Source organism: Panthera tigris, chromosome A2, assembly GCF_018350195.1.
Source record: "Panthera tigris isolate Pti1 chromosome A2, P.tigris_Pti1_mat1.1, whole genome shotgun sequence".
Classification (NCBI taxonomy): domain Eukaryota; kingdom Metazoa; phylum Chordata; class Mammalia; order Carnivora; family Felidae; genus Panthera; species Panthera tigris.
In genome coordinates this window covers 161711683-161727471 of record NC_056661.1, presented here as the reverse complement: position 1 = coordinate 161727471, position 15789 = coordinate 161711683, and the positions used below count along the sequence as shown (strand labels likewise).

The window sequence follows — 15789 nt, the reverse complement described above, 5'->3', positions numbered from 1 at the left end:
CAATCCCGCTCTCTCCACAAGCGGGGGCCAGGACGTGGGGCCCGACCGCACACAGCAGCCTCGCCTAGAGGCAGCCACCCCGGGGGTGAGTCTCCTCCCAAGGGCGCAGCCACAACTCAGACCTTAGAATGAAGGGCTCGGCCCCGGCCTCGGTCGCACAGGCGGTGTGGTTCCCAAGCCACCAAAGTGAGGCTCTTTCCGAAGGGCAGGTGCCTTTGAACCCACTGAGGCCTGCTTCCCTTCACTCGTGGAGTGAGCGCCCCCCTCCAGTCGGGTCACTCTTCCTCGGGTCCCCAACCCCTCCCCCAGACTCACGTGCAGACTGGGGTGGTAGGTGAGCAGTCCGTTGTCACAGAGCGTCACGTACTTCTTCTTCCACTCCTTGTTCAGGGACTTGCCGCTCCGTTTCAGCAGGATGCCCTGAGGACAGAGGCGGGATCAGAGACAGGTGCCAGCCCTGCACATCGGGGGACCCGGAGAAGGTCACGGGGGCACTAGGGAACACCGTCCTCCGTCGCCCGTCCTCCTGGGCCACTGTGCTCCTCTGAGCAGAGAGGCTGTAAAGGACCAGAGCCGACCTGGGGGAAGTCAGTTAGACGGGCCCTTCCACGGAACTCGGGCTTCCCTGACGGTTCACCAGCAAGCAGCCTGGGGGCCGCCCCCTTCCCCGGAGTCGTGGGGCCGCGTCAGCAGCAGGAGGCAGGGTTTCAGGTGGCCTCCTGGCAGTGACGCTCCTGCCCGTGTGTCTCCAGGGGTGGGTGAATAGGGCAGAAATCCCCTAACCGCCCCCAGAATGTTCCAGACTCCCCAAGGCGCAGCCCTGGCCACAGAGCTCAGCAACCAAATTTCCCCCGCAAGCCTGTCCGTGTGTTTTGTTCACTGACACACCCTCAGCACCGTGACAGTGCTTGGGACACGGCAGACACTCGGCGAACGTCCGGTGGGTGGGTTGAGAGAAGCCAGCCGAGACCGTGGCCGCCAGAGATGCTGAAAGGGGAGGACGCCTGCAGAGAACTCCAAGAACGGCCCCCACCTTCCTCTAAGGACAACCCCTGAAGAGGCCCTCACCCGCCTCTGGCTCTCTCCTCGACACGACAGTCATCACAGGAGAATGAATGGCTGAGGAGAGGAGCGGGGGTCAGGGGAAGGACAGTACCACCAACAGGTCCCGGTGGCAGGTTCTGAGGACCAGCATCAACCGAGGGCAGGAGGGCCGACAAGAGGCAGTGCCGCCTGGAGATTCCCAGACAAAACTCCAAGGGGACAGCCACCAGGAGGGGGCTCAAGCGGGGAGTCAGGATCAGCAGCGGCCTAGGAGAGCAGGGGAAGCACCCGGAGCCCAACCACAGTGGGCACCAGAGAGGAGGAGCTCAAAGATGTGGCCCTGATCACAAGGCCTTCTCCCTTAGGAATGGAGGGCCCTGCTCTCAGACAAGCAGGAAAACCGGGATTAAGAGATTTGAGTGTGGGGGCGCCTGGGGGCTCAGTCGGTTAAGTGTCCAACTTTGGCTCAGGTCATGATCTCACGGTTCGTGGGTTCGAGCCCCACGTCGGGCTCTGTGCTGACAGCACAAAGCCTGCCTGGCATATTCTCTCTCTCCACTCCTCCCCTGCTTGCACGTGCTCTCTCATAATAAATAAACATTAAAAAAAAAAAAAGAGAGAGAGAGAGATTCAAGTATGAGGAAATAGTATCACCTATGGTTCTGGGGCCCAAAGGTGGAGGTTAACCCCAATTCTCTCACACCTCCTCTCTAAGCTCTTCCGGAGAGCAGGCTCAGTCCTAAAGGGAGGAGGTTAGCCAACAGGCGATTGGAATTTCCTGCCCGATCTACCTCCTCGCGAGGGACCAAGATGGGGCTGAGAAAGTCTCCCACCTTTCAATACATCCCCACTAGCACTCCTTCCTTTCTCTCTTTCTTCCCGCCGCCCCCAAAAGGCAGATGCCGTTGCAGGGAGATTCAGTTGAGCGTCCGGGGCCATCTGAGGACACGCTCTACCACCCGGTCCCCCTCAGCACGACACCCTATCCTCACATGGAGCATCTGAAGACGAGTGGTATTAATGGGACCTTCACTGGAGTGGGTGGCTGGAACATTCCGGAAGGCAGTCAGGCCCCTGCCCAGGGGTCCATGAAGGAGCCTCAGTGACCTGCTTCTGGGCGTGGCATCCACCCCTCACAGCCAGGAACAAGGCAATGGTGAGCTGCTCCCCGTCCCCGGGCTGTGGACGACACCCACGAGAACCAACAGCCAGACTCTGGACAAGGCAGCCCCCAGTCTCACCCGGTGCCCTCAGGAAGCGCTGGGGGACGGCAGCTCCCCTGCCCCTCCTCTCTCCTTCTTCCACACCTCCTCAGCCTCCGGTGGGAGAGTCCACGCCAGCCTCTGTTCTCAAATCCTCCCAGGCCCCGCCCTGGCCTCCCTCGCCTGACCCTTCCTCTCCATCATGGCCGAGCCCTTCCCTCCTGGGCCCGGTCCCAGCTCCGGGTCAGGTCGAGGGAAAGGGAAGCCAGACTCCGCTCCCCCTTCTGCCGCCAGCTAGCCCCTAACATCAAACAAGTGACCGCCTGAGCCTCAGTTTCCACAGACGGATAGGGAGAGAGACTCACGTATGGAGGTTTCCTCCCTCTTCCCAGCACGGAATCAGGACTCAGGATGCCAAGGAGGGAGGCCCTTTTCTACCCAGAACTCTCTCCCCTCCTTCACCTGGGCCTCGGTCCGGGAGGAGCCACGGACCAGCGCTAATGAGCTCAGTGAGCTCACCGGCAGGGGTGTGGGAGGAGTGCCCGGCTTGATGGAGAAAAGCCGGCCAGGGCCTCAACCTGCCACCCACTCGCGCCTCCAGCCCGCCTCTCACCTGCCAGCCCGGCCCAGACGCAGAGCAGGCGGCAAAGGCTGGGCTAGCCGCACAGTGGATAGGCCTGCCTACCCGGCGCCTCCTTCCCTCTCGAGTCCTGCCTTCCGAGGAGGGAGACGAGCTACAGGGGTTCCTGCTCCCCTCCCTGGCCGGCCCGGCTGCGCACGGCGGAGCAGGAAGCAATCTGGGGCGGAATGGGAGCGGCGCAGAGGCGCCAGCCCCAGAGGACCCGTTCCGCCGCCGCCTCCCTCCCAGCTCCGCCAGCCGGCTTAATTGCGGAGTCCGGATTGATTGGGAATGCAAATGGCAACTGAAATGCAATCTCCACTCCCAGCAGGAGTGGGGGGGCGGGGAGGGGGAAGGAGTGGAATGGGGAGGAAGGGACCCGAGGGTGGGGAAGGGGCCAGAGCGGCCGGGCGGGCAGCTGGAGGTTGGGGGAAGTCGCCTCGAGGATGAGCCCCTGGGGCTGGGAAAATAGAGCAGGGAGCCCCCCCCCCCAACCCCAGCGCAGGCACACCCTAACCGCCCCGAGACATCCCGCCACGAATCAGCGCTCAGGTTCCTTCCTGCAGGGCGTCCCTGAGGCTTAGTGGCCTCTATCGGCCAAGTGGCCTAGTCGACCCCTTAGGCTGGCCAGGGGCTGGGCCCGAACCCCGGGTGCAAGTTCACAGGGCCTCACCCCCACCCCTCAGTTCTCCCCTCCCCTCTCTGTGGGGGATTCAGGGAACAGATACCTTGGCCCGTACCCCAAACAAGATGGAACCCCAAACAGGATGCAGGCATTTGAGACCATGTTTATCTCAGAGCAAAGGCCCTGGAGAAAGTGTTCTCTTGTATTTATTCAACGTTTGTGTGCGCGAATACACCCTCTCAGAATGCACCCGCCCCCAAAGCAGACAGTGACGGGCGTCCGTGAGACGCATCCATGGTGCCTGGCTCGCGCCCCCCCCCCCCCCCCCCCCCCCGCCCAAGGAGGCGGTAGGTCTGCAGAGTCCCAGAGACACGGGATCACGTCACCAACAGGTTTGTGGGGTCCGATTCTGCATCCAGACACACACACAGAGACACGTCTCTCTCAGCCACTCCACGTGGCCTCTCCGGAGGTGGCCCCACTAGACTGGTCTCTGCCAGGCCTCAGTGTGACGCTATTTCAGGGGAGGGCAGAGGCATTACGTGACGGGTAGTTCCCTGCCTTCTGGGACCCTGACGCTTCCAGGGGTCTCCATTCTAAATAACCTTCACTGTGGGGTCGGAATCTCACTCTCACATAGGAATTCTGGTCAGACTGCCCACGGGCCCCAGCAGGCCCAGCCTGGAGGGCTAACCCGACCCCAGGGCCCGGGCCTGGCCAGGCTCTGGTGGTCTGGCCACACCAGTCTCCTCTGTGGTCAACACCTGACAGACAACGTGGCCCCCGTAGACACGGCGCATCTCACCACCAGCTCCCAAGATCCGCGCCGGGCCCAGCAGACCAGCCAACCAAGTCACTGCCCCCAACCTCGTGGGCACCTCAGAGACGGACACCTCCTCGCTTCACCCCCATCCAGCTCAGCAGCTCAAGAACCCTGCTCGACACACCGCCATCTTTGCACAAGGACGCCCTCCATTGTTCAATGTCTTTTTCCAGCACAGGGACTGCTCTGGGGGCAGGTTGTCTAGTGGCCCAGCCCTGCCAGGCAGAGACTCAGAAAAAAAAGGGGGGCCAGGAGGGGGCAGCCCAACTCAGCTCCTCCTTTACCAGCGAACAGAGGCTCGTGTGGACAGAACTGCACCAATGAACCCAGGGTAGGACCAGCCCTCCCAGAGTACCCTTTTGTGAATTCCTTTTCTGGGACTGGGAGAGGTGGGCCAGGTCGCCCGGCTCCAGAAGCGCCAGCCCGCGCGGGCCAGCCGCTGAGGACGGCAGGTGGCTCTCTGCTGCCCCCCGGTGGTGGTGAGGAGGACACGGCCGAGCTCCCGCCCGGTAGCCTCTCTTCCCAGGGGGTTTGCCCTCAGCAGGCGATCCGCTCTCCCGTTGAGGATTCAGGCCCGGCAGGGGCAGTGCTGGCCTTACAGTAACCAGCCCCCAGAGGCGCTGAAGAGCGCCGCCCTCCAGCGTTTCCTGGGCCTCCTCCCTCACCTCCACCGCTCTCTGGCCACAGGGGAAGGGACTGCTGACCTGTTTGATGGGGATGGCCCGACCGCTCCCGATGCTGTCCACCTTGCAGTCGGCGGCTTTCTTCTCCCTGTCCAAGTCGGCGCCCTTTCGAGACTGAAAGAGAAAAGAAGAGGCGTGTTAGAGGGGCGCAGGGCCCACGGGGGACAGCTGCCCGCCTGGACTCCCCAGCCCTCCCCTCCTCCCTCCTCCTGGGCAGGCCCTAGCAGTGGGGGCGGGGCCGGGGCGGCGGGACCGGGAAGGAACTGAGACCACGAGTATTCCAACGGGTTTATTCTTACACACGGCACCATACAGAGCAGCACAGGTCACTGAGCCAGGCCCGCCCCTTACAAAAGAGCAAGGACACGAAATACCGAGGGCGCAAGGAGCGCGCAGCCCAGGGGGCTGGGGCGTAAGAGAAGGGAAGGGGCGAGGAGAGGTGGACGGTGGGGCTGAGGGACGGCTGGGAGCACAGGGCACGAGAACCGGGGAGAGCCAAGTCCAGAAGTGAGCGGGCAGGGGCCCGTCTGCGGCACAGACACCACACGGCACGTTGCACCGAGCGCGGTCGGCGAGGCCCGAGGGGCACAGTGGATGGAGAGAGAGAGGAGAGAGGCCAAAAGAGGCCCTGCGCCCCTGCCAGGCTCCTGGGGCAGAGCCCGCCCCAATGCGGATCCTAGGAAACGGGGAGGGGCCAAGAGGGGGAAAGGCAAGCGCGCGCGCGGCGTGGGCGTGGCGTCCGGAGCGGAGCAGGAACGGCAGGAGTCCATGCAGGAAGGAGCAGAGGAGGGAGGGGCGGGAAAGCTCCCCCCAGGAGCAGCTGGGCCGGGGCGGGCGCTCGGACGCCCCCGCCCCTCGGGGGCCTCGTTGCGCTGGCCCGGGGCGCCGGGCGTGGGGCCGAGCTCCCTTCTTCTCCATGCAGCGAGCCTGGCGCAGCGCGTCCAGCCGGGCCTGGTCCCCCGGCAGCCCCCAGCCGCGGGCTCCAGCGTTCCTAGCCTTCCCTGGGGGTGGGGGTTAGTTACAAAGGTTCCTGTGGGTCTCTGGAGTGGGGAGCACGGCGGCCGCTTCTCATCTGAGAGCAGTCCCAAGGCCCGGCCCGCCTCCGGCCCCGCACAGGGGAGAATGTCCAGAGGTGCTGTGTGTCACCACCTGGTCTTCTAATTTGGAAGGAGTTGGAAAGGCCTTTTTGTTGATGAAAAGTTGGAAACAGTGGCACATATCTGCAAATATCGAAAGAATAAAGATTTTGGCAAGTTATACTCAAGCCCCGCACGAGTCGGTCAGCACTGGTGAGGGCAGAGACCCAGGTGCCTGGGGAGAGGAGGCAGCGGGATGAAGAGGAGGAGGAGGAGGAGGAGGAGGCGGTGGCGGCAGAGGCCGCTGGGCAGTCCATCTCATCGGGGAATGTTTGCCACTGGGCAGCCGGGGCCCCTGTCCCTCCTGTTGTCCCAGGCTGCCAGGAGCCGAGGACACAGGGCACAGGACTGCAAGTGCAGCGCGGGGGGGTCAACCGAGGGAGCAGAAAGAATCGGGCCAGAGGCTGCTGCCCGCAGCTCCACCATCAGCACCTGCCCGGGGCGTCTCCTGGGCGCCACGGCCTCTGCCCCTTCGGCCCAGGGAGGAGGAAGGTGGATGGGGACCGCCGCCACCGGGTCCCCGGAGCAAAGAGCTGGTTGGGAGGGGGGGGGGTGCAGCCTGCCCCAGCCAGGCTGGTGAGCCAGGAGGCCCCCCAACCACCGGAGGATCCCTGGGAGCCCCGAGGGGCAGCCCCCCCCCCCCCCCCGCCCAGGATGGGAACCGGGGCAAGAGTGGCAACAGAATGAGTACATGAAGTCATGGGGGAGACTGGGGACATCGATGGCCACATCCAGGGGGGTGGGTCACAAGGACACCAGGCCACAGAGCAGGCGTGGCTCTGCTGGGGAGGACGATGAGGGCGAGGAGGTGGCCCCAACAGCAACGATGAGAGGGGGAGGTCCCGAGATGCACTCCTGGAGACGGACATGTCTCGAGGCCTCCTCGTGGACAATGGCGCAAGTGAGGTCACCATGGAAACAATGGAAAGAAAAACTAAGGTCGCCACAGTGAAGATGGAGAGAATGAAAGGGCCCGAGGGAAGGCTGTGCCATGGGCGCGCGCAGCAAGGATGGCAGGCGGAGGCAGCACAGCGGAGCAGGCAGCGGAGAGCACAGGGCAGGGGGCACGAGGGGCCGCGGCGAGGAGGCCGGGAGCTGCGCACGGACGGTGGATAGAAGGGGGGGCAGAGGGAGGAGAGCGTGCCCTGGGGTGTTGCAGGCCTGGCAGCGGAGGAAGTGGGAGGTTCGGGATGGTGCTGAGGGAGCGGGTGTCAGACAGCAGATGCCAAGGGCGCAGACGGCGGTCACTGCAAACACAGGCACCCGAGGGCTCTACGGCAGCGGCAGCAGCGGGCGTGGGCACAAGCAGGCAGCCCAGGGCTCTGTGTGTCTCAATGGGCATGAACAGAAACAAAAAGCTTCAGGTCTAGGCAGGGTCGGGGCTGGGGAAGTGCCATGCGGCGGCAGCTGTCAGCAGGAAGGGTTGGTCGGCATGGACAAGGAGGGGGCACACGGCAGGCACAGGGCGGACGGACCGGGGCACACCGGGAGCGGCAGTGTGCCGGGCGGGCGGAGGCGAGAATGAATGAACAAGGCCTGGGGGCACTGGCTCTGTCTGGGCGGGGCTCCCGAGAGCCTGGCGGGGCCTGCCCGGCCGGCCGGACGCGGGACCAGGCTGGGGACCGAGCCCTGATGGTCCGAAAGAGGCGCACGGACTGACGCAGCAGTACAGAGTGATCTCCTGAGAATCCACACGGGCAGCTCAGCCACCTGTGTCTGACCCAAGCCTCCCAGAATGACCCAGCCAAGTCCCGGCTGGAGGTGAGGGGCTGGGGGCACTGTGTCTCAGATGCTGGGGCCACCTAAGAGCTGAGGGGCTGGGCCCCTAGCAGTGGAAGGCAGTGGAAGGTCCCTGGTGTGAGGTCTGTGAGGGCGGGAGCCTGACTGAGGGCTGGAGGTGGGGAGGTGAGGCCTGGGGAAAGCTAAGCCTTTGGGGGACCCGCAGGCGCGGGTGGGAAGCGTAAGGTCACGGAGAAAACAGAGTGCGGACAGGGAGGCCTGAGCCCCCCATTCTGGCTCCACCAGCTCATCTCCGTGCGGCCTTGGGCCAAAAACTTAGGGGGCTCGGTTCACAGCTGTGGAAGCAAGAGCGTTGGGCGGGGGGTGGGGGGAGCGGGGAGTTAGGACAGACACGTCCAAAGATCCCTCAAGCTAAGCTGGCCCAGAAGACCTAAGGGTCAGGGAGAGGGAGTGAGTGTATGCAGCGGAGGCAGGACAGTATGTATGGATACGCTGCGGGAAAGCCCTTGTGGGCACAGAAGAACAATCTGGAAGAGTCTGGATGTGCGCGAGGGCCCCGGTAAGGGGCCCACGGAAGCTGTGTGTGTCTGTGCGGATGGAGAGCCTGCGGGTGGCATCTTCCTGACTCGGGCTGCCCCGTGGCCGGCCGTCTGCGGTTCTTGCCTGCTCCCTCCCAGCTGGGGGCTGGGCCCCGCCTACTCAGTGAAGGCAGCCGGGCAGGTGCCAGGGCAGGGCTCGGGGCACATACCGTGAAGATGTTGGAGCGCCGCTTGGACTGCTTGCGGACGGGTGTGGGGGTGGAGGAGGCCGCCACGGTCTCGATGCGCAGCTCCCGCTGGCTGACGCTGGGGGTGGAGGGGACTGAGGATGAGTAGTCGCTGAAGGCGCTGCTGCCGCCATTCGTGGCCTAAGGACAGAGAGGGCTTCTGAGGGCTGCTCTGGGGTGAGGGGCAGGCAGCAGGTGGGAGCTGGGAGCCCCTGAGGCATGGGGACCTGGCCTGGGACTCAGGGGGCAGCAGAGGCGGCCTGGAGGCCGGCGGGACGCAGTCACTACCGCACGGGGCTGCCCCCCCCCGAGAGCCCCGGCAGGGGTGATTCTGTGCCCACCAGCGAGCTGAATCAGAGGCAGCGCTCGCGGGCCAGAGTTAAGTGACAGAGGTGAGAGTTAAGTGAGCGCGCTGTGGGGTCTTATCTCAGGGGTGGGTCTGGCGCAAAGCAAGAGGTCACCTTGGATGAGCTCCCAGGTCCTATGCCAAAGAGGCAGGAGGCCAGGGTGGGGCTCAGGGGGGGCCAGGGGAGCCTGAGGCCTGCTTCTGGACAGTGTGTGCAACAGGGGCAGCGGTCCGGGAGAGCCGAGGCCCGAGAGCAGACCAGAGCAAAGACTGCCACCAGGGTAAGCAGATGAGGGACAGAGGTGGGACAGGAAGAGAGACAGAAGGGATCACAGGATGGAGACAGAGAGTGCACAGCAGTGACCGCCCTGGGACCCGGGAAACACGTACGGCCCAAGGCCTGCTCCCTGCCTGCCCGGAAGATGGTCACTGGGTAGAGAAGGTGTCCCGCCCTGACAGCCTCTTCGAATCCTCCCCTGTGCACAAAGAGCACAACGCTGGCCCTTGGCTGGCAGAGCCACCCGGCAGGGCCCGCGCGCAGAGCCGAGATGTACACGCCTTGAAACGTGCCAGCTGAGGCGCAGCGGTTCAGAGATAGTGAAGACAGACCTCTTCTCCGTGGGGGATGCTTACAGGGAAACTAAACTGTCTGTCTTCTAAACACTAAAGGAGGGGCCTCTGGAAAAAGCCATCAGACTGTCCTCAGGAAGCTGGTGGGCCGGGGCGGGCCCTCAAGTCAACAGCCCTTGGCGGAAGGAGAGCGGAGGGTGTCCTCCTGACCACTCGATCCAGCTCATCTGTGACGACCCAGGGCTTTCTGCAGAGCCGGCCATGGAGTCGGGGAAAGAGTTACAAAAGGAAGGGCCAGACCCAAACGCCAAGGGCCAGAAAACAACCAGGCAGTAGGCAGCGAGCGGGCAGGCATCCGAGGGGCATGACGGGAAAAGTACGGGCAGCAGCTGGCTCGGAACACCCCTGACGCCCCTCACGGCACACGTGTCCCCGTGGGGCACGTGCTGTCCTTCCAAATGCAGGCCCCACAGCTGAGGGGCAAGCGGGCCTAAGAGAACTCTTCTGCGCCTCCGAGTGTGGCTCCGCGGGGCGCAGCTCCTGACACAGCCCTATCGGCGCCGACCTGAGCGAGCGCTCAGGATGCTTCAGCTAAAGTGGCTGCAGGGATGGACGCTACGGGGAGGCAGTCACCACGGGGCACAGATGAGGCCAGGCCAGGCGTGCAGGCGATGGGGAACTCAAGCCAGCGCTTCCACGCTATCCGCAAGGCGCGAGAGCAGACGGGGTGGGGACACGCAGGCAGACAGACAGGATGATGAGGGCGGTGGGGAGGACACATGGCGGGAGGCGGGGAGGCTGGCCGCACCTGGTTGATGTGCACGGCCGGGATGGAGGCAGCGGACACTGCCGAGTGGCTGGGGGAGTTGGGCAGTGACTTGCAGGGCCCGATGGCCAGCTGCTGCTTCTTCCGCAAGGCCACGACCTTCTGGGCCACTGCAGGGGACAGCAGAGTCAGTTACCCCTCTGGGGGGAAAGGGAGAAGCCCGGCTTAGAGCCGTCCCCCGCCCCCACCGGGGCCCACGGCCCCCGCCGGGCCCCGCAGAGCCTCCTGCGCCGCGCTCCGGGGGGCGCCGTCCCGCCCCGCGCCCGAGTTACCGTCCTGGAAGACGCGCTCCACGTTGAGCCCGTAGGTAGAGCACGTCTCGTAGTAGGTGCAGCGCTTCAAGTCCGTGGACAGCTTGCGGGCCCTGCTGTCGTCGATGACCCGGGGGTTTGCGGCACTGATGGCGTCTGTCGGAGGCGGGAGGGTGGGAATTTACTCAGCCGGCTGAGAAGCAGGTGCCACGGCCGGGGAGGGTCGTTGGGGCAGAGGGCGGGTGGGCGGGGAGCTGAGGCGGCGGGCGACACGGAGCACAAGCGTAAGGGCCTCCAGGCCTTAGACCAGCCCTGCCACCCACTCAGAGGAGAAATGAGCCAGCTGCTCTGTTCCCGCGTCTCAAAAGACACGGCGCGATCGTCACGCAGGTGGGAGGGTCTAGCTGGGGGAGATCCAGCGTGCGCGGGCGTGGTAAGGAGGCGCTGCCCGTTCTGGGGTGACACCAGGGCTCAGGAAGCACCGAGAGGGGAGGGACCCGGGACCGCCCCTCCCCCGTGCCAGCCCCGCGGGCCCGCTCACCCTGAGTGCCCACCAACACCATGGGCACCTCGCTGGCATTGCGGAAGCTGCACAGCCGCAGGAAGTAGTTGTACACGGTCTGGAAGCTGATTTCATCCTCCAGGCTGAACACAAACACCACCGCGTCCACCCAGGCAGCAAACTAGGGGGACGGAGCAGAATTACCACCCTCACCTGCTCACGGGCAACCTCCGCGCCCCCGTCCACACACACACAGCTTTGCCCAGCCCCAACCAGATCCTCGGGAAAGGGGCGCCACGGGCCGGGGCTGGGGCAGGAGCGTCACCTGGAGCTCAGGGGGGCCTCCTTCATCTCGGATCAGCAGCAGGTAACTCTGGCCATCCACCACAATCTCCTTCTTAAACCGACCCCCTAGGACAGAGTGCACGGTCAGGCCCCAAAGTGGGAGAGCCCACGGGGGCCAAGCGATTCTGAAATCCACAGCTAGCAACACAGGAGACGGGAGGACTTGGAAGGACAAGGGGCTCCAGCACCCCCCCCCCTTTGCACAGACGACAGCAAAGAGAGGAAGGGGGCAGAGGGGCCAGCCTCAGAGCCCAGGTAAGCCAATGACGCTCACCTTCAGGGGACTCTTCCTGGACATACGTCCCTGTCAGATAGCGGTGCACCAGGGCCGACTTCCCACTAGACAGGTTCCCCACAATGCCCTGTGGGAGAGGAAGGGGTGAGAGCAGCGGTCAGAGGGAAGAGACGGGGCAGGAAAGGCAGATGACGTTAGGAAGGAGAGGGGCCAGAGCTAAGGGCCAGAAAGGAAAGGACCAGAAGCAAGGGGCCTCGGAGAGAGGCCAAGACCTGAAAAGGAAGGGTCTGGCGTTGGGGGGAGGGGGTGGGGTACAGCAGAGCCTGGGCCCATTGCTCTACCCGTACCCACCCAGCCCCAGGGCGGCCTGGGCCTCCCACAGGGCTCACTCACCACTTTAAGCTCAGGCACCGAGCGGCTCAGGGTCCACTCCTGGCTGTTCACAAAGGAGTCTGCAGAAGAGAAGGCCACCCATCAGGACCGAGGTGGCACACACCTGTGCTATCTGCAACCAGCTGTGTCCTACACTGCCCCTTCTTGGGACAAGGCCAGAAAACAGCACGGTCCTGATGGGACCCCAACCCTCACCCCTGATTCCCTAGAGAGCGGCAGGAAAATTCTTCTGGAGGGGACCGGAAGAATGATAGTCCTCAGGGGAGAGGACCCCGAGAGGTGTGGGCCCGGGGCCCCCCGCCTGGGCCCGTGTGCCTCCTGATCTCTTACTGCTCCAGCAGGCAGTTCCCACCTTGAGCTGTCACACCCGGCCTGGTGCCACCAGGGCCCAGATGAGAGGCCTCTCCAATAGGTCTCAGCTCAGACCCAAGCTGGGCTGGGCGCCTGGCAGCTGGGCAGGGGGGCCAGCCTCCTGCGAGTAGGGACAGCTCACCCTCACAGGGTGGGGCCACCCACCACATTCCTAGGCAGGGTGAAGAGGGAGGAGCCCTTACCTGGCCTTGTTCTGTGAAGGGCAGGTTGAATGGGGAGCTATCTAGCCTGCCCAACTGGCCCTCCTCCCCAAGCTCCTCCTTAGTTGGGAGGCCACCACCCTTTCTTTCCCCAGGGACCCGCCTCCTGGGCTGCCTGGGCTCCAGTTCTCAGCTCTGGCCTGCCTCTGGCAGCGTCCAGGGAAGGGAAGCCTCTAGCTGCCCAGAGCCCCCTTCAGCCCCACGGCCAGACCCGTGTTCTTTATTCTCTGCACTGTAACAGACATCCTCCAGCCAGCTCCAGGTGGCCCTGGCCTGGGCGGGCCTCTCTGCCTGCTTGCCCTCCCCAGGCTGTCTCAAAGAGTAGCCACCACCATCGATCGGGTCCACAAGTAGTCTCAGCTCCTCTGCACAGGCAGCCGGGAGGGCTCAAGCCCCGCCCTGAAGCTAGAAACTCGTTCAGCCTCCGCCCCTCCTGGGCCTCAATTCTGCAGGTGCCAAAAGTGAGGAAGGGACCTCGTCTCCTACCATACCAGGCCACGGGCCAGAGGTAGCACCCGGCGGCGGGCAACCCCGACTGGACGCACCTGGAAGGCCTCCTCTGCCACGGCCACTTCCCCGGCCCATCAGCGACCCAGAGCCCAAAGGGGCGCCGATCTCACTTGGTCCCTGGCCCCGCACACCACACCCACCTCTCCCAGACAGGTTCACGGTTTGTTCTCACCCCCGCTCTCAACAAGGGGCTCCAGCCAGAGAGGACTCCCAGGCCGGGCTCTCTCCCTTACCGCTGGGCGCGCCCAGGAGCCCGGGGGCCGCGGCCGCCCGGCGGCTCCACAGCGGCTCGGCGGGCGCGGGCTCCCTCCGGCGGAAGCGGCTGGTGAGCAGTCTCCAGAGGCCGGCGGCGGTGCGGGGCCGGCCGGGCTCGGGCGCGGCGCGCGGGGCCTCGGCGCTCAGCAACAGGTCGCGGCGGCTGGGGAAGGCACCCAGGGAGCTGGCGTCGCCGTCGCTGCGGGTGCGCGCCCGGGGCAGCAGCCCCGACTCGGCGCGCCGGATCTCCTGGCCGCGGCGCAGGCGGAAGCTGAAGCTCTTCCTCAGCGCCGACAGGCCGCGCCGGGGACTCGCGGCGCCGCGCCCGCCGCCGCCGCCGCCGCCGCGGAGCACCTGCCAGCGCTGGCTGCTCCACAGCGAGGCGCCCCGCAAGAAGCCCGCGCTGCCCGCGCGGCCCAGCCCCGCGCCCGCGCCCTCGGCCGCCGCCAGCTCCAGGCGGTTCACCTCCAGGAACGTCATGCTGGTGGGCCGCGGCCGCGGCTCCTGGGCCCCCCGCGTGCGGCTGCGCCGGGCCGGCGCGGGGCTGGGCGCGGGGCTGGGCGCCGGGCTGGGCGCGGCCGAGCCGGGGAGCCCCGAAGGCGCGGGCCCTGGAGCCTGCGGGCGGCCGTCGGCGGGGCCGCGGCGGCCGAGGCGCGGGCGCAGGAGGCCGAGCAGCAGGCTGCGGGCGCCGGCGGGCGGCGGCCCCAGGCCGCCCGAGCACACGCTCCGCGGCCGCGCCGGCTGTTCGCGCGCGGCGCTCAGGGCGGCCTGGAGGGCGACGGCGGCGCGGCCGGTCGGGGCGCCGTGCAGGTCCAGCGAGTCGCAGACGCTGAGGGCGCGGCGGCAGGCGGCGGGCCGCTCCCGGCTGCAACCGTCCCCGGGCGGCCAGCCCCGCTCCATGCTCAGGGCCCGCGGGCCAGGGCCAGGCCCATGGCGAGGGGCGCGGGGCTGGGCCCGGGCCGGGGCCGCGGCCGGGGCGCACGGACCTCCGGCCTCTGGGCACCTGGTGTCGGGCCGACGGAGTCCCTCAACGCTTCCACCTCGCAGCCGGCAAGCCCAGACCTGGAGAGGCCTGCAGCCAGCCCCGCAAGGAGAGGCGGCAAGCCTGGCCTGGAACACCCTGGAACGGCGGCACCAGGGGAGTCGGCCTGCTGGGGCAGCCCCCGGAGCCCTCAGAAAACAGGAAATTCCAGCCCAGGGCTCCTCCTCGGATTGGGGCAAGTAGGTGAGGAGCCGTCATTACCAGCAGGGCCAAATAAATAACAGTCCTCAGCAAACCACACACCGGGCCCTGTTTTGGACAGAAGTGGGCATTTGCTCTTTCTCTGAAGCACCAAACAGGCGATACACCACGGGGCCAGAATGATGAAAAGCTTCAGGGAGCAGTCAGGAGGCAAGTCATAGGCCCTCGTTGGCCCTCAGCCTCCTTATCTGTAAAATGGGGGGCCTGACTGGGGTCATCCTTAGTTTGGGGCTGAGACATTCTGAGGTTGGGAAACTCCAGAATCAGAGTTGCTGGCTCTTCTGTTAGTGGCTGAGGTGATCTTCTCCCCCGGAGACTAGAACATTGTCTAGACTGGGTTAAGTGTCCCACCTAAGGGCAGCAGAAAGTCAACAGGTAAAACCTTCGGGCCCGGGCCACACAGTTCTGGACGAAGCGACTCATTTCTGGTCTGAGGTCTCCAGTGTCCTGCTTGCTGGGTCGCACCTCCTGCTCAGAGGCTGTGCAGAGGCTGGCCGGCCGAGGTGAAGTGCTCGCCCTCAATACTGGCTGGGGCCTGACGCTCACTCCCTCGGAGCTCCGATGCCTGTCCGCGCGCGCGTGTGGGCTGCACCAGAGACTCATTGAGCGCATGGCTCACCCAGGGGCAGGGGGCTGGCCCGCTGTGCTTTCCAGCGCATTTTAAACATCAGGCCCCGGCCATGAGCTGGTTTACCAGAATCCACAAGGACCATGAGCAGGCAGAGAAACCAGCTTAGGCAGCGACAAGGATGAGGGGGGCCCCCGCACGCCCTTTAAAAGAATACTCCCAAGTTTCCTCCACCCCCAGTCCGGCCCAACTGCCAACGTCCCTCTCAGCCTCAGAATTCCAAGTTCCTGGTTAGAAGCAAAGTACAAGATAAAAGTGGCACATTCCTGAGGGGGCTGGGGTGGGGGAATGCCTAAGGAAGGCAGAGCCTCTCCACCCTAGGTGCTCCTGAAGAACCCAGAGCTGGAAACTCTCAAGTCCTGGGCTGGATCTCCCAGGGCTGGAGAGCCCCGGGAGTGATTGCCTATTTTCCTGGGACTGGTTATTAACAGTGATGGGGATGGCTTCTTCCTCTCCGGGATGCATAGCCCCCAGA

General features: G+C 65.3%; 1 protein-coding gene across 7 annotated transcripts in view; it reads right to left on the bottom strand.

Annotated features, from left to right (window-relative positions):
* Nucleotides 1-15789, bottom strand: part of AGAP3 (ArfGAP with GTPase domain, ankyrin repeat and PH domain 3) — a 55060-nt gene that overhangs the window by 16137 nt on the left and 23134 nt on the right. For 3 of the 7 annotated variants that reach the window (XM_042975467.1, XM_042975475.1, XM_042975490.1), the window contains exons 2-10: nt 12107-12165; nt 11753-11840; nt 11459-11544; nt 11173-11314; nt 10653-10787; nt 10363-10490; nt 8621-8779; nt 5018-5110; nt 316-420 (exon numbers count right to left, since the gene is read on the bottom strand). In XM_042975467.1, the coding sequence (XP_042831401.1) occupies nt 316-420; nt 5018-5110; nt 8621-8779; nt 10363-10490; nt 10653-10787; nt 11173-11314; nt 11459-11544; nt 11753-11840; nt 12107-12165 (995 nt within the window). Of the gene's footprint in view, nt 1-315; nt 421-5017; nt 5111-5130; nt 6217-8620; nt 8780-10362; nt 10491-10652; nt 10788-11172; nt 11315-11458; nt 11545-11752; nt 11841-12106; nt 12166-13223; nt 13268-13421; nt 14344-15789 lie in introns of those variants that run through there. The other 4 variants (XM_042975497.1, XM_042975482.1, XM_042975504.1 and 1 more) reach the window with 4 other exon arrangements.